The 25,159-nt window shown below is 43.4% G+C and overlaps 3 protein-coding genes across 3 annotated transcripts in view; 1 reads left to right on the top strand and 2 right to left on the bottom strand.

The window, feature by feature from the left end:
• LOC146980466 (endosome-associated-trafficking regulator 1-like) overlaps positions 1-25,159 on the top strand; it is a 537,750-nt gene that overhangs the window by 421,664 nt on the left and 90,927 nt on the right. The gene's annotated exons all lie outside the window — the stretch shown is intronic.
• Positions 5,945-11,482, bottom strand: LOC146980471 (protein NLRC3-like; the record flags this gene model as incomplete). The annotated part of the gene is made up of 7 exons (XM_085787894.1): positions 11,404-11,482; positions 11,186-11,193; positions 8,711-8,841; positions 8,536-8,614; positions 8,173-8,401; positions 6,225-8,019; positions 5,945-6,110 (listed from the first exon to the last, which is right to left on the bottom strand). Coding segments are annotated over exons 1-7 (2,487 nt in total), but the record flags the coding sequence as incomplete, so codon positions are not given.
• The window catches only part of LOC146980467 (NLR family CARD domain-containing protein 3-like), a 65,969-nt gene continuing 59,094 nt past the window's right edge, over positions 18,285-25,159 (bottom strand). Inside the window, exons 6-7 of the mRNA XM_085787891.1 lie at positions 18,989-19,026; positions 18,285-18,850 (exon numbers count right to left, since the gene is read on the bottom strand). Of these exons, the coding sequence (XP_085644017.1) occupies positions 18,285-18,850; positions 18,989-19,026 (604 nt within the window). The remainder of the gene's footprint in view (positions 18,851-18,988; positions 19,027-25,159) is intronic.

The raw sequence follows: 25,159 nt of genomic DNA, 5'->3' as shown, positions 1-25,159 counted from the left end.
CACAGAGAGAAGCATCATCAGTCTATAATCACTTCACAGTCAAAGAGTAGAGACATTAACATGACGACAGTGAACACAACGGGAAAGACAGGAAGTAGAAAACAGGGAACTGCAAAAAGGAAATGAGAGAAAGAGTGAGAAAGAGAGAAAAGCAGCAGAACTTACAGACTTTCCATCAGGACTTTAACATGTGAGGGTCTTCATCAGTTTGTCCTTCAGTCAGTGACAGTCGACTGGTCTCTGAGCTGCTGTCACAGCAAAGTGAAGTGGAGCGACACCACAGGAAGACTTTTCTGAGAAATCATGTGACACGACTGTGAACAGAGTGGACGTGACTTTGTGGTTGACACAGTTATTGCTGGAGTGGGGGAGGAAGTCTCAGTACTGTCATTAAACGTCATGTCTCCTTCCCTTTGTTACTTTTAGGACTTATTATTTCAGTATTAAGTTTGTGTAATTATACAGAGCTTTTTAATGGAATTGTGCAGATATGAAAATAAGACAAATCCTCCATCAGAGTTACTGAACAAGTGGCTGTAGTGAAAAACAACTGTGAACTACACTCATCTGTTCCTCAGCAAATTGAAGTGAGGGCTGAGCCTCCACCTGCAGGGAGAGCTGCACTCAGCCACAACAACAAGGTTTACACAACAAGGTTTACACACCTGTCCACCACAGTGTCATTCTGCTGTCAACCAGCAGGTGGTGCTGAAGGAAGGAAAGTTCAAATCCTTCTCACATCAAACTGTTCTTTCAAATCTTGCATAGTTCCCCTTCAATAGCTAAATGTTTAAAACACAATATTCACCACCCTGAACAGAGCGGACGTGACTTTGTGGTTGACACAGTTTTGCTTGAGTTGGGGAGGGGGTCTTAGTACTGTCATTAGTGTGAATGCTGAAAGCATAAGTATTCTCTACTCTACTCTAACCAAGCCTTTTTAATAATCAATCGGTGGATCAATGGATTATCATATACATGTTAGGATGGGTCTATTTGTGTAGTCTCATCTGTCATAAACACGTATGTTGCAGAGCCTCCACTCTCCCTGTAACAAGCTACAAGTCATTTATTCTGCCGTTAATGACGGTAAAAATAAAACATAAGGTAAATATCCTGCTTAGTTCTCCTCCTGTCCCTAGCAACGGCCCGTTTTACCTAGCAACGGTCTGGCAATCGACTGCTGGAATTCTTTTTCTGTTGTTGTTCTGGTAATTCTACATAGTCAACCTAGTCAGTTTTCATTTCACCGCATCTATGACTCGTCCAACGGTGCTAACAGACCAGAGGGAGCTGATATCACGATTCAGTAATTTATTTTTTTTCCTGAATGTGTCTAAATCTTATTGAACTTTTTGTAGCTATATTCCACAAGAGCACTGGTGACTCCCCTGTGTGCCCTCCTGTGTGTTTTGACCGAAGAACATGAGACCGTCAACGACCAAGTTAGTATTAGAGTTAATGTGAAAAAACGATTCTCTTTGCTGAAGCGGCTAGCTGCCCGTTAGCTCCGTGTTAGCCATGCTAACCGTAGCTCGTCTCAGACATTTACCGGACTGGTATCAAACTAATACGGTTTAACATCTAATGATGTTAAACACAGTTTCATGTTAGCACGTGAGCTGCCTAGTGAACACAATGGAGGTGGACGAGTTGTGACCTGCACATTCACCACGCTCTGAAATAATCATGTACAATTATGTAACATTACGACACATGAAGCAAATACTTGGAACTAGCTACTTGTGCTTTTGAAATCACTCGGCCCAGCAGCCAAAACGACTCGTACCTGCTGTCACCTGCTATAGTCAGACTTGCCAAATACAAAACATGGTCTTCAACATGAGTTCATGTTTATTTTATATTTTATTGTGTCAGCTTGAAACCATACAACCATGTGTCGTCGAACAGGAATGTGCACGGCCAATCAAATCCCAAACAATCCATGAACCAATCAATGATCACTAATAAACGAAAATGAAGTCATGAGTGTTAATTGGCTCCAGTTTCCAAGAAACAGCAGTTAGGTAATAATTATAGAAATATATAATAAAAAACAATCAGTCTCAAAGTCAAGATAAATTTAAATCTACAAACTTCATGAACTTAGCGTCATGGTAACAGAAAAAATCATTGTCTGGTAGGATTAGTAGCTGATGGTTTTTGTGCTGCTCTACATCAGCAGGAAATGTCCATTACATATAAAACTGATTCACATTGTTTTATTTGATTCAGTAAAACCACAAAGAAAAATAAATCACATGTAATTCATTCTATTCAGTGTCTCTACAACATGATGTTTGTTTCCAGTTGTGTTTCTTGTTGTGTGTGTTTAGCTGTGAGCAGCTCACAAACAGCCTGTAAAGTTGAACATGAACAGTGAATGTGTTTAAAATGTGTTTTTCTCCTCAGTGACGCTGGCGGCTCAGAGACTTTTAGCTTGGTGATATTAGGCCTCGTCCTTCATCAGCAGCTGAGTAAAAGTCACCGTGGTTTTTGTCCTGTAATAATCGACGCTTCCATCTTTAAAGGAAGAGGAAGAAGTTTACAAGAATCACTGAGAAGAGTTTAAAACTGGTTTAATCCATGAATGTGAAAACGTGAGTGAGAGACAGAGACAGAGACAGACATGTAGAGACTGAACTGTCTGTTCAACAGTGAGAAGGTTTCTGTGACAGGAGGAGACTCTGCTTCACTCAACACAGACTCAACCAGGAACCAAACCTGTACCTGGACCAGGAGAGTCTAAACCCAGGATAGAGAGGTTGAGTGAAGGTGGTGTTGAAGGTGTAGAGGTGGATCAGTGAGTCAGAGGAGACTCTGTAGAAGGACAGAGAGCCAGCAGGACAGTCCACATACACTGCTACTCTGTTAGAGACAGAGGAGGAGGAGGAGGAGGAGGAGGAGGAGGAGGAGGAGGAGGAGGTGGTGATAGGTGTCCGTTTGTTATTGTGCCTGACAGTGTAACCACCATCATAGCAGAGCAGACTCCAGGACTGATCGTTCAGTCCAAACCCACAGTCTCTACTGTTTCCTTTCCTTCTGATTCCTCTGTAACTCACTGATATCTCAACGTGTCCTCTCCTCTCGACCTCCCAGTAGCAGCGACCAGTCAGACCAGTTGAACACAGCAGCTGATGACACCAGTCAAATCTGTCTGGATGATCAGGATATGACTGATCCTCCTTCACACGTGTTGCCTTCCTGTTGTTGTCAGACAGTTTGATGTATCTGTTCACTGTGTTTGTGTCGATTGTGAGTGGACAGGAATCTGATGGAGAGAACAAGACACAGCTGCAGTTATTGATCATGTGATCAGTTATTGACAGTTTGATGAAGACTCATGAGGTCAGTGATGTGACAGTGTGAAGATGGTTGAATGTGCTGCTCAAAGTAAAAACAGACTTACATCTCCATGGACCTGGTGTCAAATATCGGACTCCAGCAGGCTGCACCCTGAAAGGAGGAGGGGGGTCAGAGCAGCACCTTCTCTGTCAGCATGCACACATGGACATTACATGGCTCTCACACACACACTGTTTTATCACTGTGTTCACATGGAGGCTGGTATGTCTGGATGAAGACTGAGCACAGAGAAGAAGGAGCTGGAGTCTTTATCTAGTGATGATACAGAGCAGGAGGAGACCAGGAGGAAACACTTCATCATGTCTTTTCTCCATGTCATGTCACTGCAGTGTGAGACACACACTTTCACTCTCTGACTCTCAAGCTGCACAAACACACGTCACAGCAAAGAAGATGAAGACACAACAGGTGGAGCTGACCAGCCCAGATATCCCACAATGCACCAGGAAAGGCACAGGTGAAGACACGTTTGTTAGAGCTCAGTGAAACAGAGAGTTTAGTGAGAAACACTGAGTGTGAACACAACTTGTGTTTGTTTGAAGAAAACTCCCCAGGAAGCTGAAGAATGAGGCTGTGAGCAGGTTTCCACAGGAGCCACAGCCAAGGGCGTCAGTTTACTTTGAAAAGTGGTGGGGACAATGACCATATGCAACCCCCCCCCCCCCCCCCCCCCCCCTTGGAAGCCTGGACCGTGGACCCGATGGGGCTGGACTCACGGCCATTTTGTTTTGTTTTTTTTAATTCTCCGCCGGACGGTTATAGAGAGGAAAAACACAGAATATACAATATATGTCCAAAAGACTTTGTCCCATCGTCACGACGTGAGTGAGGATCGGATGGTGGCTCAGGTTTAGTGATGAGGAAACTGTCACTGTCAGCAGCTGCTCCAAACAGACACGTTACAAACTTTATTGTGAAGGGACAGATTAGATGTTGATCTCGTTAACAGTGACTTTGCACCTGAACAGGGGCGGGGTTAGGGGATGGCTACTTGGGCTCAAGCCCCGGATGTTTTTGCCAAAGCCCCGAATGTTTTACAGTAGGGGCAAAAAAATCTCAACGCAGTTTATGTCAGTCTCCCTCCGCTGACCGCACCAGTCTGAAGTGTAGCCTCATGGACGTCGGGGGAGAGGCGCACACTTATCAGTGATTATGTGATCTTAAGTTACTTTATAATAGCATACCGCATCATTACATCAAATAATGGCCGGTATTCAATCATTACACAAACAAAAAAAAGGCCGACCCTAAATACAAGAAAAACAAACAAACAAACAAAAAAAACACATGTGTGGACTGTCTGTGAAGACTGACGGGAGTGAAGCTGCCTCGTCCTCTGCTTCAGAGAGGGACAGCTTTCCACTGTCGGACCTGGGTCTCTGCTCTGTGTCCGGAGCCCCAATGGATGTATTATAAGATTCATGGACGAAGACGGACCGCAGCGCGCCACACGCTGTAAAAATACGACTTGAATGGGATTGAAGCGATACAGCGTAACGGAGACAGAGACCCAGGTCCAACAGCGCAGCGAGGAGAAAAGCACGTGAAGAAGATGAAGATGAGCTAATGAACGATGAGCTTGGTCGCTATGTGTAAAAATAAAAGGAGGGATTTAGAAATAAAGGCTTCCCTCAGATAAAAGCCTGCCTCCCATAAAGGCCGTTGGTCATAGCCTACGTCACACTGAGCTGTCAGATGAGGCCTGACTCCACTATGACAGGCGCCAGGCTGCTGTATGAAGCCAGGCTGCTGCATATCACATAGATCTATGCATTATATGAGATACAGTAATACTCACAAAAAGTTAGGGATGTTTGGCTTTTGGGTTAAATTTCAGAATGCACCTAAAATGCACTATAACCTTTACAGGTGAATTTAATTTAAGACACTGAAGTCATCATGAGGAGAAACTCCTGATCCCAGTAGTTCATCACTGTGACTGATGAAAGCTGCACAGCTCATGTTTGAAACACTCAGAGATTTTGTCTTCAGTATAAACTGTGTTGGGACGAGTCAGACTGAGACAGAGGACGTCAGTGGAGTGGGCGGAGCTTCACTGTGGCCTACACCACCTCTGGATATGGTCTCAGTGATCAGATCTGATGTCATCAATGCATCAATCACCTGAGACAGATGTTAATACCAGGTGTGATAGAAAATGTTCCAGCTCCTCCTCCTCTATCAGACAGTGTGTGTGGCTGCAGCAGCCTCTCCATACCTGAGAGTCTCCAGTCTCCAGTCTGGATCTTTCAGTCTGTCTGACAGCAGCTTCACTCCTGAGGCTCCTGGATGGTTGTAGCTCAGGTCCAGCTCTCTCAGATGGGAGGGGTTGGAGCTCAGAGCTGAGGCCAGAGAAGCACAGCCTTCCTCTGTGACCAGACATCCTGACAGACTGAACACACACAACAACACACAGGAACCCTCTGTCAACACCTGCTGCTGTGTTCAAGTGGCATCAGATAAACAGCTGGATGGATCCTCACCTGAGAGTCTCCAGTCTACAGTGTCGACTCTCCAGTCCAGCAGACAGCAGCTTCACTCCTGAGTCCTGCAGGTTGTTGTTACTCAAGTCCAGAGTCTCCAGTCTACAGTGTGGACTCTCCAGTCCACCGGAGAGCAGCTTCACTCCTGAGTCCTGCAGGTTGTTGCTACTCAGGTCCAGGTGTCTCAGACTAGAGGACTGGGAGCTGAGGACTGAGGACAGAGCTTCACAGCTTCTCTCTGAGAGGTTACAGCCGCTCAGTCTGAAGAGATGATCATGAGGAATTAAAGAAGAAATGGATTTATTTTCTGTCCTGTTGAAAAGAGAGAAGTGTTTTTATACAGTGATGAATAAATCCAACTATCTCTACACTTACAGAGCTTTGTTGGAGGCTTTGACCACTGGCAGCAGCTTCAGAAGAGTCTCCTCTGAGGTAGAGTATTTCTTCAGGTCAAACTCGTCCAGATCTTCTGATGACAGTAAGATGAAGACCAGAGCCGACCATTGACCAGGAGACAGTTCATCTGTGGAGAGACTTCCTGATCTCAGGGACTGTTGGATCTCCTCCACCAGAGAACGATCATTCAGTTCATTCAGACAGTGGAACAGGTTGATGCTTTTCTCTGCAGAAGGAGTCTCTTCAATCTTCTTCTTGATGTAATGGACTGTTTTCTGATTGGTCTGTGAGTCACTTCTTGTCTTTGTCATCAGACCTCGTAGGAGAGTCTGATTGGTCTCCAGTGAAAGACCCAGGAGGAAGCGGAGGAACAAGTCCAGGTGTCCATTTGGACTCTTTAAGGCCTCGTCCACAGCGCTCTGGTAGAAATGTGTTGATTTGTCTCCCAACACTTGAGACCACCAAGATGTTGTTTGTTGTTGTGACATCAGGTTGAGTCCAGAGTTGCTGAAGGTCAGATGGACATGAAGAGCAGCCAGAAACTCCTGAACACTCAGATGGACGAAGCAGAACACCTTGTCCTGGTACAGGCCGCTCTCCTCTTTAAAGATCTGTGTGAACACTCCTGAGTACACTGAGGCTGCTCTGATATCGATGCCACACTCTGTCAGGTCTGATTCATAGAAGATCAGGTTTCCTTTCTGCAGCTGCTCAAAAGCCAGTTTTCCCAGAGACTCAATCATCTTCCTGCTGTCTGGACTCCAGTGTGGATCTGTCTCAGCTCCTCCATCATACTTGACCTTCTTCAGTTTTAGATGAACCACCAAGAAGTGGATGTACATCTCAGTCAGGGTCTTGGGCAGCTCTCCTCCCTCTCTGGTCTTCAACAGCTCCTCCAGAACTGTAGCAGTGATCCAGCAGAAGACTGGGATGTAGCACATGATGTGGAGGCTTCGTGAGGTCTTGATGTGGGAGATGATCTTTGTGGCCTGCTGCTCATCTCTGAACCTCTTCCTAAAGTACTCCTCCTTCTGTGGGTCAGTGAACCCTCTGACCTCTGTCACCATGTCAACACACTCAGGAGGGATCTGATTGGCTGCTGCAGGTCGTGTGGTTATCCAGAGGCGAGCAGAGGGAAGCAGGTTCCCCCTGATGAGGTTGGTCAGCAGCACGTTGACTGAGGTGGACTCTGTCACATCAGTCAGGATCTCAGTGTTGTGGAAGTCCAGAGGAAGTCGACACTCGTCCAGACCGTCAAAGATGAAGACGACCTGGAACTGATCAAAGCTGCAGATTCCTGCTTCTTTGGTTTCAGAGAAGAAGTGATGAACAAGTTCCACCAAGCTGAACTTTTTCTCTTTCAGCACATTCAGCTGTCTGAAGGTGAAGGGAAATGTGAAGTGTATGTCCTGGTTGTCTTTGTCTTCAGCCCAGTCCAGAGTGAACTTCTGTGTTAAGACTGTTTTCCCAATGCCAGCCACTCCCTTTGTCATCACTGTTCTGATTGGTCGGTCTCTTCCAGGTGGGGCTTTAAAGATGTCTTCTTGTCTGATGGTTGTTTCTGGTCTGTCTGGTTTCCTGGACGCTGTTTCAATCTGTCTGACCTCATGTTCATCATTGACCCCTCCAGCCCCTCCCTCTGTGATGTAGAGCTCTGTGTAGATCTGCTTCAGAAGGGTTGGGTTTCCTGCTTTAGAGATCCCCTCAAACACACACTGGAACTTCTTCTTCAGGGCAGATTTGAGTTTACGACGACAAACTGCAGCAAAATGTTCTGAATGAAAACACAAGAAATCAGACCAATAAGAAAATATAACATGATAATTCCTCTAAATAACGACTTTATGAACATGTTTCCCTCCATGTGTTGATGTCAGTGAACGTCTCATTTGTCCATCATGTTGAATCTTTAGAGAAATCCTCTTACTGCTCTGCAGACGCTCAGCCAGCTCCTCCTGCTTCATCCTCCTCAGGAAGTTCACTGTGATCTTCACTAATGCCTCTCTGCTGCTCCTCCTCTGCTCTTCATCCTCACCGTCCAACACCTCCTCATCCTCCCTCTGGCTCCCTGAGCATTCTGGGTAATCTGGACTCAGAAGCTTGTGGATCTTCTTCAGCTCGTTCTTGACAAAAGTGACCATGTTCTCCTCCAGCAGCTGGAACAGAAACTCTATGAGTGACAGCATCAAACTAAAACCTGACAGACTGACAATCCACTGGTGTCAAAGTGCAGCATGGAGATGATGGTGAACACAACAGATGTAACAGCAGCTGTTGGACATGTCCTCACCATAAATATGGAGTCCAGGTGTGTTTGATGCTGCTGGGCAGACTGACCACTGGGAACCTCTGAGCTCTCCTGGTCCACTCTGTGGAGGAATCAGTGTCAAGTCAACATCAGCACGGAGAGATAATACAAGATGGACTTTATATGTCCATGAGTCTGACTGTCAGTTACAGCTTACATCTGATCAGCTGATCCACGTCCTCCTTTAAAGGTAATTTCAAAGTCCTTTGACTGGTTGCTCTTTAAAGACAGACAGCTGGGTTCAGGAGAGTCTGGTCTCTGCTGCTGGATCCTGAAACAACAACACAACTGATGTTAAATAGTTTTGATACATGGAACATGAATACAGAAAAGTTTTGCAGTTTGATGCAACCTGGCTGAATATTTGTCAGCTTTCTGCAGACCCTGGATGACGATAACAGATAATGTGTTATTTGCATTTCAGTGCCCCAATCACTCCCACTATATGGCTATATTCATAAACTCTTGAATGGACCTAAATATTGTCCAAAGTGACACCAAAGTTACATGGGTGAGTAAATGACCTTATTTTATGCCAGAAATAAGGTCCAGGTTGTAAAAGACGTCACTTGTTCTTTAACATGTGGATGTTCAGGTAGGGACAATGTGTATCTGAGTTATAACTCTGATTTTATGGAGAATCATTGAAATTTGACTCCACAGGAAGAACGTTCAACAGAGACTCGAAAGCTTTGAAATTTAGTTTTGTCTTACATCTGATCAGCTGAACCTAGTCCTCCTTTAAATTTAATGAACCTTCCCATTGACCGGTCGCTCTTATAAGACAGACAGCTGGGTTCAGGAGAGTCTGGTCTCTGCTGCTGGATCCTGAAACAACAACACAACTGATAAATCTGCATGTTGGAGAAAAACTGATGAAAAATATCTTCAATTTTTTAATAAACACAACAACTGACTTTTAGAGAGAAAAGTCTTTCTGACTGTTTTAAACTCTGACCTTTGACCTGTGGTCTGGCTCTTGGTTTTAGAGGGAGGGGCTCCCTCCTCTCTGTCCTCACACTGATCCATGCTGCTGAGCTCACATCCACATCAGCTCACACACACTTTGTAGCTTCACCTGCAGAGGAAACACACATCATTCATGTGCACAGCAGCTCACATGTCCATCATGTCTCCAGCTGCTCCTCCACTGATTGGCTCTTCTCCTCTGCTTCATATCAGTGTCAGCTGAATGCAGTCACACAGCAGTGAGGAAGAGGAAGCTGCCATCAGCTGCTGTACTTCTACTATCAGTCCACTAGATGGCGTCATGAAGCTGCAGATCTGAGTGGAGAGACTGGTGTTTTTGCTGCAGTTTATTTCTCCCACTGAACCCTAAATATTTAAAACATTACACAGTAGAAGAACTGTGACTCATGTTTCTACGTTGGACCAGACGGCTGCATTGTAGAGGGTAGGCACTAAGCAGCAGTAATGAGCTGCCTCATGGTTTTAGTATGATTATATTGCACAAGGTCACTGCTGTTTTGTTTTGTGCCCTGTTTTTGTCTAAAAGCATGTTGTGGCCAAAATAAAATACATTTCATTGCATTTAAAAAAAGAGTTCCTATTAAACCATCCACGGAGAAAACAGGAAAAAGAGTAAGGGGCTGTAGGTGTTCACACGTTAGGCACCTTAGCTACGTGAAGCACTTTGAATGCAAAGTTTGTCCCGGTGTAGGTAGTAAACTTATTTCACCTCACAGCTTCATTATCACAACATTCAGTCATTTCACTCACTGGAAATTCAGAGAGAGAACAAGACTCTTCACTTATTGTCTCTGTCAATCCATTCATCGTCTGCTCCATCAAATTTCAGGAAACAAAGTTGGTCTCAGTCTGAGGCCACGTCTTGTTTTGTCCACAGCAACAATCAAAGAGACAAAAACATTCAGTTTACAGTCAGAGAAAACAAGGAATTCTTCAGTGTTTGAGGCTAAAAACTGAACATTTCTGCTTGAAAAATGTAAAACTGTTGCAGCTCTAAAACAATTCTTCAGAACAATATTGATGATTTGTGTCCAATAATCAATAACCCAGAGTGTTTGCTGTGTGTAATCACAGACATGAATGGTGGGGACACAAAGACAGTGTTTTTAATCTACAACCTGCAGCTGGAAAGTGACCAGTAGCTTCACCTGTCAGGTACATGAGCTGCAGTACAAGCAGGAAGTAGCTCAACAAGGAAATACTCAAGGAAAGTACAAATACCTCACAACTGTACTGCACTAAATGTACTCAGTTACTGAACATTGATCAACACTGGAAAATCAATAATCAGTAAAGTCTCAGGAAAACCCTGATAACAACATAAGGTGTTCAGTATTGATCTGTGATAGGCAGTATTGGTATTGATTAGTGATACGCAGTATTGATCGATGATCAATCAATCAATCAGGCTTTATTTGTATGGCACTTTTCATGCCCACGACAGCTCAAAGTGCTTTACATGATAAAAACAAGGAACACAGGGGACACATATTGGGAGACACAGCCTACTACATACGCATTCACACAAGAACTTTAAAACACTGGAAGTTATGGAGAAAACGCCATCTAACAGTCTGTAATTAGTGATAGGCAGTTACAGCCCATATTGATCAGCGATCAAACATTTTAACTTTTACCTTACCTTAACAGCTGAAAAAGAACTGCCACGAAAGACGCTGGCTCAAACGTGAAAGTAAACTTTGAACAGGCAGTGGGGGGAGGGGAGGAGGTCACATGATCTGTGTAAAGGTCAGTGTATTACTGCCATCTAGTGGTCAGTTTTCTTGTCAAGGGAGCGGGGTATAAAAGGGAGGAGGCCTCTGTCACCTGTCAGCTCTTCCTGTGGGTGTGTGCGCTCACCTGTGCGCATCTCCACCATCCTCCCTTTGTTCTCCCCTGGCTGGCGCAGTGTTTGTGCTGCTGGCTTTGTTTGGACCATGTTCGTGGCTTTTTGAGTGAGTTTTCTTTGTAGAATTATTTGTAATCTTTGTGTTGGTGCAGTTTTCCTTATAGTTTGGTCTTGTTTTGTTATTTGGAGACAGACGTTAGAGTCGGCACCTTCCATTCTATTAGCTCCCTTGGTTTGTGGAACAAGGTATGTGTATCAGAATTTTGGGCTATTTCTTTATTTTTGATGTCTTGTTTTATTTGTTGTTTTGGGGTGATGCCGTTCACATTATATTTTAATTCTTTAAATAAGGTTTTAGTAATATTGTAATGTGTTAATAAAATGTAGTTTTGTTTGTTTGCTTTTTTTTATAGTGATAAGTTGGGTGCTTCTTGAATCTATGTGAAGTGTAATGTGTTTAACTTTTTCTTCTTGTGTTTTTTTTTTGTATATTCCCACATAGTTTTCACGGCGCTACACCAAGGCAATAAACTTATGCACCCGTATGGAACTCTCAGTCAGAAGTTACGAGTGGCCGTTATAGTGACTTTCACAGGTAAAACAGGTCGGAGAAACACGAGTGGGTTGCCTGGAACGCTACAAAGTCGTAAGTCGTGACTTGAAGCTGTAAAAAAAAGCCTGCCTGGAACGCAGCATTAGCCAAAACGACCGGATCGCTTACTTCTGCTTTAAGATCGTGGGTTTGATTCCCATGTTGACAGAGATGGTAAAACCGGCAGTAGCCCCGTGGGCCTTTCAAAATTTCCTCAGAGGAAATGTTCTAGTTTCTGATTGCTCTCCTGAAACATTTAAAATACACAAATACATAAACATTAGCACAGAGCCGTGTCCACATCCAGCTGCTGTTTATTCACTTACAGATTAAAACCTCCACTGACATTATGGGATGTATCATAGAGCTGAACCTCTCAGTGCTAATGGTAAACCAAAACCTACAGAGTGCTCCTTTAAAGGGACAACCAGGAGTTTCTATCTGGTTATAAAAAGTCTCATATTAATGTGGATGAATCTCCGTTACCACTTGTTAATGGTCCATTTTAGATAAATCTATGGTTTTAGCGTTTCTTTACTTTCGGTTTCGTGGCGAGTCATGAGAATAACGCCGCCGTATGAATCTCCGTTTATGGTGGGAACTACGACGGTATGTGATCGTCTTCCAACCTCTGACTTTAATTCTTGATGAATGAAAACATGAGTCTGTCTTGACCCGGTCAAAGAATTTCACGGTGCGGAGGCTCATAAATGTAGTGTGAAGACACTTCACTTTAACAAAACTCCTCCTTGTCCCTTTAAGGTTAGGGTAAGGGGCTAAAGGGAATACATTATGTCAATGACATGTCCTCACAAAGATAGATTTACAAGGGTGTGTGTGTGTGTGTGTGTGTGTGTGTGTGTGTACCTGCTGCAGTGTGTGTTGCTGTCCTCAGCAGACAGACAGTCTGTCCTGGTGTCTCTGCGTCCAGCCAGCAGACTAGTGATGGGAATTCCGGCTCTTTTTGGAGAGCCAGTTCTTTCGGCTCGGCTCACTAAAAAGAGCCGGCTCTTCCGGCTCCCAAGGGGCTCTTCAGATTTTATGTTGCTTATCACCAAAATAATGCAAAACTATGTGTAAAATTAATTACTAATGTAAAAAAAACAAACATTATATCAAATATTTTCATTTATGCCTTTATTTACTGAACACACTCAACCTTGAATAGAGTGTTACAAAAATAAATGATAAAGTAGGCCTATAAAAAACAAAGTCCAGGGCTCCAGACTAACTTTTCTTTTGCACTTATGGATGAAAATCAAAATCAAAATAATCAATCAAAATTGTCAATGCTGTACATCCTGCGTGCCTGTGCATGTGTTTGTGGAGCCTGCTCCATGAGATTTTCACCTTGCACAATCTACACTCTGCCTTTGAACTGCTTACTGCTTATTTAAATGCCCAAATGCCCCCCCTCCTCCGTCGGACGGTCAGACTGTCAGATGGGGGGAGGATAGCAATTTGAACGCATTAGCGCGATTTAGCGCATTTGTTTATTACTGTCACTACCCTACCTGTCCATGTGCCTGCGTGAGTGCCCGCACCAGCTAGAGAGAGAGAGAGGGGGAGAGAGAGAGAGAGAGAGGTGCTGCCACAGGCTCGTGCTGGATGCGCTGGTTGATTAGTTTCGTTTTTACCCCCTTCCCCCGTCGATCTGTGGCTTTCACTACAACAAGCAGAGGAGAAAAAAAAACTAAAACGGCTCCCAATGAGGAGCCGGCTCCCGTCGTTCACTTCAAAGAGCCGGCTCTTAGAGCCGGATCGTTCGCGACCGACACATCACTACAGCAGACACCTGGACAGCTGCACCTGGAACACAGACAGACACAGAGAGTAATCCAACTCACTCTAGTAATGTACCAGATTACTTTTAGTTACTTATGGATCATTACTTCTACACCAAACATGTCACTCAGCCAATAGCCATCCACCTAGATTACATCACTGCAGACAGGAAGTCAAACACACCGAGCATCTGCTGAATTTCACAATAAAACCCAGTAGATAAACTCTGAAAGCATCCAGTGCTAACGGCTAGAGGGCTAGGCTACTGTTAGCTCTGTGCTAACGGCTAGGCTACTGTTAGCTCTGTGAGTTCTCAGCTGTCCGGACCCGGTTGAACTCCGGACCGGCGCGGCTCGACTCGGCTCGGTCTGGATTTATTTTGGCCCTGAACCAGCGCATCAGGTGGCGCTGGTCCGGCCCCAGCCCGGCTCGTTGAGAACTGTAATCTGTAACAACCACTTCCCCTGCGTCTCCAGTAGCAGTAGGCTAACAACAGTTTATTATAAAACTCATCAGTCATCATCACTGAGTCCGTTTATACGGTTTAAAACTCCGGTGTTGTGTTTGTTTGTGTTGTTCCCGTTTCACTCGCGTTCCTGTTCTGTTTACTGTTGCCATGCCAACGCATGCAGCAGGGAGGGAGGGGGCTCGTTAGGGTTGCCAACTCCCTGAAAAAAAAATAAGGGACACCTCACGCGGGACATGCCGGCCGACCCGATTGCCTTTACGTCTCCTGCTGTGATTGATTTTTTAGCCCCCTTTTTTGTGCGTGAAACTATTTTTATAAGTATTTGTCTTGAACCTGCATTGAATTGGATACATAGCTATTTGTGTGACATGAACACATGGAAAACAAATTATTATCCAGAAATTCAATTTAATACTAAATAACAAAATTAGCTGAATAAAATATTTTTCATAAACATAAGCCTGCCCTGCTTAACATCAAACAGTACAAATTCATGTAAAAAAAAAAAAAATAGAACAAACTTCATCCTGTAATAATAATAAATAATAATGTGTAATAGTGTTTTTAGTGCAACAGCAAGTGCAAACAGATAGAATGTGAACTTGTAAACATATTGTGAAAACTCATCACTCCAAATTTTTATAACTTCATACCTTCTCCACATTAAAAAAAAAAAAAAAAAAAAAAGATGCACCTGCGCCTCCGCCCCCCAATGCAGTGTCGTCACTCGAGTCGTCACCCATGCTGCTCTGTTGTCTTCCGCTATCTTTTCCGTGTGCAACACAAGGCTCGACCAATGGGATGAGCGTATTCTTGATCGTCATACTCGTGTGTGAATAAGCTGTCAGCTCATTGGTCACAGAGCAGGGCAGGGCCCGGGAACGAGTTTACCGTAAATTTTCATCTAGCGCGCCTTGTTATTCATTTTCCATTGGCTTTTTACTGACTGTTTGTTGGCTCTCACAGTAATACGGGACAAAGTGCGTCCCGTTCCCACTCAATACGGGACGAGTGTTTTTCCTTCTAAATACGGGACGATTCCGTTTTTCAAGGGACGGTTGGCAACCCTAGGGCTCGTGGAGATGCAGCAGGAGGGAGAGGTGGGTGGGACTTGTGAGGGAGGTGGAGCTGTTGATTTTCAAATGTTTGTGCTGTGCTGAGTGAAATGCCAGATCGGTAAGTAGCCTATTGCTTTAATATATTGCTTTACTCCTCTTTCTATGTGCCATTTTTACTGTAGAACAGGCTAGGACACCGTTTGGTCACTTCCGTCCCTCCCACACACCGTTTTACGGTCAGTTGTTGAAATTTGAGTCCTTTATGTCTTACTACCTTAGGAACTCTCAAGTAACTTTTTTGATTTTCCCGGTTTGACCGTTTTGAACAGCCGTAGACAGCGCAGACAGTAGGCATTTTCCTATTGTTTTCCTGCGGGCAAAACACTTCCTGCCCTCCATCTGCAGTCGTGACGTTCCACGTGACGTCATCTGAAAACCACCTATCAAATCCCAAACAATCCATGAACCAATCAATGATCACTAATACACGAAAATGAAACAGCAGTTAGGTAATAATTATAGAAATATATAATAAAAAACAATCAGTCTCAGTCAAGATACATTTAAATCTACAAACTTCATGAACTCAGCGTCATGGTAACAGAAAAAATCATTGTCTGGTAGGATTAGTAGCTGATTTTCATTTCATTTTTCATTTCAAACCTTTATTTATTCAGGGAAGCCAATTGAGAGCAAGCTCTCTTTTCAATGACGCCCTGATCACAAATATAGAACAACACACACAACAGCAACATCAATCAACACACACAACAGTGACACCAATGAAGTCCTGCAGTTTATTCCACTTGTCTGGGGCAAAGAAACTGAAAGCTTTCTTTCCTCCCTCTGTATTTACCCGTGGAATATCTAACCTAATGTATGATGCTGAGCGGGTGGGTCTAGGTTGACTCAAGTGCAACAAGGACATCAAGTAGGTTGGGAGCTTCCCAATCATTGCTTTATAAATAAACAAGAGGCAGTGTTGCTCTCTACGAGAAGAGAGGGAGGACCAACCCACTCTATTGTATAAAACACAGTGGTGGGTGGAGAACCCATCGCCTGTGACAAAACGTAAGGCACTATGAAACACTGCATCAAGAGGCCTCAGAAGGGAGGAGGAGGCATGTCCCCATAGTCAAAGACAGGCATAATTGTAGATTGAACTATTGTTTTCCTACTGGTGAAAGAAAAACATAATTTATTCCTGAAGAGGAAACCAAGTTTCTTTTTCAGTTTTTTGATTAGTTGTTCTATATGAATTTGAAATGACATCCTATTATCCAACCAAATGCCTAGGTATTTATAAGAATCAGTAGTCTCAATGTGTGTGTTTTTCTGTAAGGTGTGTATTCTAGTGTTATTATTAGTTACTTGAGTCCTAGAAAAGAACATGCATTTGTTTTTTTCTGAGTTTAAAACAAGCTTATGCTCAACAAGAGCCTGTTGAAACAAATTGAAAGCAGATTGTAATTTTGTGACTGTTGCTTCTGGTGTGGGGCCAATACTATATAGAATCGTATCATCCGCATAATAATGGAAATTACAGGACACGAAAGAGGGAACAATATTATTTATATAGAGTGTGAATAGAAGAGGGCCTAGAATTGACCCTTGAGGTACACCTTTGTACACATTAAGTAAACTTGATCTAGACCCATCCGCTACAACAGTTTGAGTCCTCCCAGACAAATAATTACTGAACCAGTTTATAGAGGAGTTATCAAAACCCAGTGAAACCAGTTTATTTAATAATATGTTATGGTCCACAGTGTCAAAGGCTTTCGATAGATCAATAAAGAGTGCCGCACAGTGCAAACGATTATCAAGGGCATTGAGTATGTCATTGACAACCAGTGTTGCAGCTGTTGTGGTGCTATGTCCAGGTCTAAATCCGGATTGTTGAGGCTGAAGAATGTTGTTTACCTCCAGGAAATGCTGTAACTGTGAATTCACAAGGGATTCAAGAACCTTAGCCAAATGACAGAGCTTTGAAATTGGACGGTAGTTATTGAGAACACCTGGCTCACCACCTTTAAACAGGGGTAAAACTTGTGCGGACTTCCATACAGCAGGGATTATGCCAGAAGCAAATGTTAAATTAAAAAGATGAGCAATGGGAGCGGCAATCAAGGTAGCACTAAGCCGTAAAAGATAGGGGTCCAGATTGTCTTCGCCTTTAGACTTAATAGCTAAACTTGTGAGTGCATCAAAAACATCCATGCAGTTAGCTAACTGGTGTAATTGAAATGGAGGACAAGGTTCGAGGGAGCTCTCAGGGAGAGTTTTTGGAGCAAGATTCCCCATAGACACACCATCATGAAGTTTATCAAAGAGGTTGCCAGAGTTTATAAAGTGACAGTTAAAAGCATCACAAATTTCTGTTTTGTTTAAAATTAAGCCATCTTCGCCATTGATCTGTAATGGGAGCGAGGAGGAAGACTGATGGTTTTTGTGCTGCTCTACATCAGCAGGAAATGTCCATCACATATAAAACTGATTCACATTGTTTTATTTGATTCAGTAAAACCACAAAGAAAAATAAATCACATGTAATTCATTCTATTCAGTGTCTCTACAACATGATGTTTGTTTCCAGTTGTGTTTCTTGTTGTGTGTGTTTAGCTGTGAGCAGCTCACAAACAGCCTGTAAAGTTGAACATGAACAGTGAATGTGTTTAAAATGTGTTTTTCTCCTCAGTGACGCTGGCGGCTCAGAGACTTTTAGCTTGGTGATATTAGGCCTCGTCCTTCATCAGCAGCTGAGTAAAAGTCACCGTGGTTTTTGTCCTGTAATAATCGACGCTTCCATCTTTAAAGGAAGAGGAAGAAGTTTACAAGAATCACTGAGAAGAGTTTAAAACATCAACTGGTTTAATCCATGAATGTGAAAACGTGAGTGAGAGACAGAGACAGAGACAGACATGTAGAGACTGAACTGTCTGTTCAACAGTGAGAAGGTTTCTGTGACAGGAGGAGACTCTGCTTCACTCAACACAGACTCAACCAGGAACCAAGACCGAGTGCAAACCCAGGATAGAGAGGTTGAATGAAGGTGGTGTTGAAGGTGTAGAGGTGGATCAGTGAGTCAGAGGAGACTCTGTAGAAGGACAGAGAGCCAGCAGGACAGTCCACATACACTGCTACTCTGTTAGAGACAGAGGAGGAGGAGGAGGAGGAGGAGGAGGAGGAGGAGGAGGAGGAGGAGGAGGAGGTGATGTCAGTCCATCTCTTATTGTGACAGACAATGTAACCACCATCAGAGCAGTTCAGTCTCCAGGACTGATCGTTCCTTCCAAACCAACAGTCTTCACTGTCTCCTTTCCTGCTGATTCCTCTGTAACTCACTGATATATAAACGTTTCCTCTCGTCTCGACCTCCCAGTAGCAGCGACCAGTCAGACCAGTTGAACACAGCAGCTGAGACAACGGGTCAAATCTGTCTGGATGATCAGGATATGACTGACGCTCCTCCACACCTGTCGCCTTCCTGTTGTTGTCAGACAGTTTGATGTTTGTGTTCACTGTGTTTGTGTCGATTGTGAGTGGACAGGAATCTGATGGAGAGAACAAGACACAGCTGCAGTTATTGATCATGTGATCAGTTATTGACAGTTTGATGAAGACTCATGAGGTCAGTGATGTGACAGTGTGAAGATGGTTGAATGTGCTGCTCAAAGTAAAAACACACTTACACTTCCCCGGACCGAATTGGGCTCCAGCAGGCTCCACCCTGAAAGGAGGAGGGGGGTCAGAGCAGCACCTTCTCTGTCAGCACATGGACATTACATGGCTCTCACACACACACTGTTTTATCACTGTGTTCACATGGAGTGTAAATGACCTTTAATATGAGCATAGTATTTTTTATAAATGTGTTTTTATGTTTACTTATTGACATTCTATAAAGCCAGGCTTTTATTTTTTATATATTAAGCAGACGGATATTCAGTGCTTTTATTTTGAAAGCGTCTCGCCGAGACCTCGTACACATCCGGTGCTGCGGACTTTACCGGCAGTAGGAAAAGTGTGTCTGCAAGGCTAAGAGTGTGTCTTCAATGCTAAAAGCAAGCAAAGTGTGCCTAACTCACATGGAGCGCCCTAGCACCTGGCTAATAAGGGGCACAAGGTTTGTTTTGTTACCATTTCATGCTATATTTATGTCCGGCTCGAGTTGGTTGCCGTGGATATTTTCATGTATGGAACGTATAGAGAGCCTAAGCGGAAGCAGGAAGTAACGGTCACCATGGGACCTCAACTCTGAAAAACTCGCCATTCAAATGAATGAGACTGAACATTTTATTTCGTGATCCGATTGAATTGTGCCATGAGAAAAACTCTACCTGTTTAAAACATCACGTTTCATGAAGAGAAACCAGCCGTTTATCTTAAAACGGCAACAGAAGAATGTATTTTGTGTAAAGACGCTCTACAGACTACAGATCTGTGTCCCACAAAAAATACGTCACCAACTGACACGGGAAAGGGCGGCATTTGGTGTGTGACGTCACCTACGCGACTTGTAGTCTTTCTGGTTACAGATTCTTCTGAATTTTATTCTACAATAGCTTTACAACAAACGGCTGATTTCTCAGGATGAAACGTGATGTTTTAAACAGGTAGAGGACAGATTTTTTTCTCATGGCACAATTCAAACGGATCACGAAATAAAACTTTCAGTCCCGTTCATTTGAATGGCGAGTTTTTCAGAGTTGAGGTCCCATGGTGACCGTTACTTCCTGCTTCCGCTTAGACTCTCTATTGTGGTTAGCGGTAGCTACTATTAGCATCGGTCAAGTTGCCGTGTCGGTCTGTATTGAAGTGAGATGAAGCTATAAGCTAACTCGTTGGTTGTCTTATTAATGCAACAGGACATATTTTGTCTGTTTTATATAAGGTCTGCTAAGGTTAAAAACTGTAAACGAACGGAAATGTGAATTTTCCTTCATGATTGTAACATCAATCGTAGCAGTTAAACTATATATTTAAATTCATTGAGTAAAACCTGTGAGTCTACAATAAGTTTATTAGATAAAAAGTCAACTTACATGATTGTGATAAAGGCAGTTAAAGGCAATTTCAAGTAAGAGTAAAGGTAACTGTATTTTGTTTTCTTCTTTTCATAGCTCTTACGGTGTGTTTACATTGAAACGGTCCAAGGAATAAAACATTGTGAACCATCAGTTTGAGAGTTCCACCATCATTTAGCCGGGGATGCTACATGGAGGTGGTATGTCTGGATGAAGACTGAGCACAGAGAAGAAGGAGCTGGAGTCTTTATCTAGTGATGATACAGAGCAGGAGGAAACACTTCATCATGTCTTTTCTCCATGTCATGTCACTGCAGTGTGAGACACACACTTTCACTCTCTGACTCTCAAGCTGCACAAACACACGTCACAGCAAAGAAGATGAAGACACAACAGGTGGAGCTGACCAGCCCAGATATCCCACAATGCACCAGGAAAGGCACAGGTGAAGACACGTTTGTTAGAGCTCAGTGAAACAGAGAGTTTAGTGAGAAACACTGAGTGTGAACACAACTTGTGTTTGTCTGAAGAAAACTCCCCAGGAAGCTGAAGAATGAGGCTGTGAGCAGGTTTCCACAGGAGCCACAGCCAAGGGCGTCACTTTACTTTGAAAAGTGGTGGGGACAATGACCATATGCAACCCCCCCCCCCGCCTTGGAAGCCTGGACCGTGGACCCGATGGGGCTGGACTCACGGGCATTTTGTTTGTTTTTTTTAATTCTCCGCCGGACGGTTATAGAGAGGAAAAACACAGAATATACAATATATGTCCAAAAGACTTTGTCCCGTCGTCACGACGTGAGTGAGGATCGGATGCGCTGCATGAAAAGTGGGATTTTCGACAGTTAGCGGCACTGTAAATTGTCGTGGAAGTTCAGGTTTGCGACTGCATACGACAATTTGCAGGAAACACCTACAACTGTCGGGAATTGTCGTGAATTGTCAGAAATTGCTGTGGGCTTTGCTGGGCAGTTTCCCCCCCATCACCCCCCTCTCCCTAATTCAAGGGAAGGCTTTAACATGTAAATGATCGTGCTGTGAGCTATACAAATGCAAATCAATGTAGCTTGGTAGCAGGGGGAGTGTTATTCCAGGTCAGATTTTTCTAAAAGGTATTAACTTCATTTTAATCCTTATAAAACCCACTGTCAATTTAAAACATCCCAAAAAAGTTTTTATGCATTTGAATTTTAACACATTTTGTCAATACTGAGAAGTACGCTGGTGTATTAGGGCCATATGTAAAAAAAAAATAAAATAAACTATTTTAAAAGAAATATATTCAGAGAAAAAACAAACAAATTGACTTCAATCATCATCTAAATAGGTTTTTAAAAATTATGTAAAATGTGTTATCTACTACAATGTTATGTAGAAAAGATTAATACAACAACCACAACAGTGAAAAGCAACCACATTTTAACTAGACAATTTAAATGGGACACTATTTCCCAGGACTTTTCCCAGGTTTGTCTAAATGAATACAACTTTAAACATATTAGGCTACGTTTGGAATGAGTGTTGAGAGATGGGCAAACCACATCTCGCAAGTTCTTCCATATAACAATGAACTCCCCTGTGATTGGAGGACCCGACGAGACTCCGGGTCCTCATCCAATCACGTGAGGTCGTGGACAGGACTAACACGGAAGTACTTGCAAGGCGTAAACAGACTTCTCTCACAACGTTTTCTAACTTTGCTGATTCGTTGACTACAATGGCTGGACGGCGTCTTAACTTCGCCTCCCCCTCAACTCCTCTGCATGGACGCGAACACCTTTCCACAGCAAGTCGGCACACCGACGAGAGGAGAGTGCTTTTGAACGCTGTTAGTGGGCTGTCTCGTCAGATAACTACCGCCGACTCGGACTGACTGCCTTCTTGCCTTGGAGATGAAAAACAGGCCAGAGGAGCCCAACTCTAAGAGGAAAAGACGGATGCAATCCCCAAATTGCGGTAAGAATATGTTCGGTGCCTGCTTGCTAAGCTAATAGTAAAGCTTTCTTTCCGTAGCCCAAGCTAAAAGTAGCCTGAACCAGTGTGTTGCTTTATCAAAGTGTGTTTCTGTGTATTTACAGGATGCAGTACGCCGTCTTCACAACTCTGAGGCAACTTGGAGGAGCTACAAACCAGAGCAAGGGTAAGATTTAAAGAATAGGCTATGTGTTCATTCTGCTGCATGAGGAAAAACGTAAAACAGATACTCATCTTAACCGTACATTTTGTTTTCACAGACTGACCTCGTGACCACTGTGCCTGATGCCGATAAAGACACTATTGTGTGTAAGTAACGTTTACTACTTTCTGCTTACTGTTGAATGTAAGGGGATGCATGTTAATGCTGTGCTTAAGTGTTACTGTCTTATACTTGCAGCGCAGGCGGAAGCTGTGAAAAGTTCTCTGGAGCTCTACAACCTCACATTCAGGGCAAATCCTGAATACAGGGCAACACACCACAGATGTTTACAACTTGGACAAAATTAAAAAAGAATGTCATCTGTTACCTACATCCCAGACGCAGCAAACAGAGCTGTGCCATAGGATCATGGAGGAGAATGCTGTGTGTTGTGTTTTGTGCTATGTAGCTATACATACATTTTTTATTATTATTTATGCCAATAAAGCTCTTTCTGTGAATAAACATGTTGCTGGCAATTTTCCTTTGCTCAATAAATTCATGTCCATAGGATAACAATGTGTGTGTGTGTGTGTGTATATTTCAACCAATTAGGAGTGATTTTTCTAAGTATATATATGAACCAATCACAAGTCATTTTTCTAGTTTAAAAGTATACATATCAACCAATCACAAGTCATTTTCCTGGTTTAAAAGTATATATCAACCAATCACGAGTCATTTTTCTAGTTTAAAAGTATACACATCAACCAATCACAAGTCATTTTCCTAGTTTAAAAGTATATATCAACCAATCACAAGTCTTTTTTCTAGTTTAAAAGTATACATATCAACCAATCACAAGTCATTTTCCTAGTTTAAAAGTATATATATCAACCAATCACGAGTCATTTTTCTGGTTTAAGAGTAGTGGTTTCAACCAATACTGAGTGAGGCCATTCAAGCCCCGCCTGGCCGCTGCTGTTCATATGCTGATTAGAGCCATTAACACCTTCTGACCAGGCGCTGTTTCGCCGCTATTCATATGCTAATTAGCCCCTCCACCAGTGGTTCGTTTCCGTCAGTATGTGGCACGGACGAACGCGACGTTTGCAGTCCATAAATTGTCGTTAATTGCCGGAAATTAGGGAAATCTGTTCACAGCAGGGCTCGACAGTGCGACAGTTTTGCTCGCATACGAGTTGATAATAGCCCGTGCGAATAAAAAATTGCATTCAGTCGCATCAGTGCGACTCGGACAGAAACTGCATGCACCGCTTTGCATGCTGTTTAACGTGAGCAGTATCCCCCCCGCCCCGCCCCCCCTGCCTGTTTGGTGATTTTGGCCGCCGCATTGATTAAAGCTTGTGTACATCGGGGCCGTTCAGATGTAACGTCTTTTCCGCACATTACTTTCAAGGTAGACGCGCGTCATGCACGCCAAGGCGACACCGTAGCAGCGCACATTCGGTGCGATGCGCTTTTTTTCCGTGCACGTTCGACCTGCTTCTCCCTCCGGTACACGGTCTCGGGCTGTGTCTCTCCTACTGTTTCACGGAGCTCTGCCCCAGGTGAAGGAAGCCCTTAGGTGGTACGTGGCCTCCGAGGCCACCGCGGAGCAATCAAAAAAAAAAAACGCTTGTCGCGGTGAGAACAGCTGACATGTGGTCACAGTCTCACAGTGCAACATTCATATAAACTTCAACCTCAAAGCTCCCTGTCTGACCTGTCCCTGAACATCACACAGGGGCAACATGGAGCCGTTTGTGTGACAGGTTGTTGAGGAAAAATGTTTGGTGTTTTTACTGTTCTAAATGTAAAAATGGGTCATGTTGGACCCTCAGCATTATTTAAGGCTTGAACAGCCTGCTACAACATTTTTCACTGTGCTCCTAAAAAATCTTAGTGTAGAGCCCTGTATGTAATGTTCAGCTTTTTATACTGAGGGAAATATAGGTTCACTGCTCATCAATACCCCCACCGCTGGGCCACATGCACACACATACAGCGTAAAACTAAAAACTAATATTGGTTGTAATAAATATTCTATTTTCTCACACATATTTGCATTGTTTGTCTTTCCTGATTTTTGTTAAGGCAAAGAGCCAGTTAAAACATTAAAAATTAGTCTACAGGGTTAGGATTATAGGCTAAATCTACTTTATTTGTTTGAAAATGATATTTTCACCAAAACTACAAAATTTTTATTGTGCTACTAAAAAATGTTGTGTGCTACTAAATTTTTCAGCATGGTAGCACAGTGCTACTTGGAAAAAAGCTTAGCGTCAAGCGCTAGTTCACAGGGGACGAAAATCCCACTTTTCATGCTGTGATGGTGGCTCAGGTTTAGTGATGAGGAACTGTCACTGTCAGCAGCTGCTCCAAACAGACACGTTACAAACTTTATTGTGAAGGGACAGATTAGATGTTGATTTCGTTAACAGTGACTTTGCACCTGAACAGGGGCGGGGTTATGGGATGGCTACTTGGGCTCAAGCCCCGGATGTTTTTGCCAAAGCCCCGAATGTTTTACAGTAGGGGCAAAAAAAATCTCAACGCAGTTTATGTCAGTCTCCCTCCGCTGACCGCACCAGTCTGAAGTGCAGCCTCACGGACGTCGGAACTGTTTATTGAGAGGGGGGGGGGTTTATTGGGAGGGTCGGGAGAGGGACGCACACTTAGCAGTGATTATGTGATCTGAAGTTACTTTATAATAGCAT

The sequence above is a fragment of the Trachurus japonicus genome, chromosome 9 (genome assembly GCF_045865225.1).
Source record: "Trachurus japonicus isolate A0001 chromosome 9, Traja_1.0".
Taxonomy (NCBI): domain Eukaryota; kingdom Metazoa; phylum Chordata; class Actinopteri; order Carangiformes; family Carangidae; genus Trachurus; species Trachurus japonicus.
The sequence above is the reverse complement of the archived record's forward strand: the minus strand, read 5'-3'. Positions and strand labels throughout refer to the sequence as shown.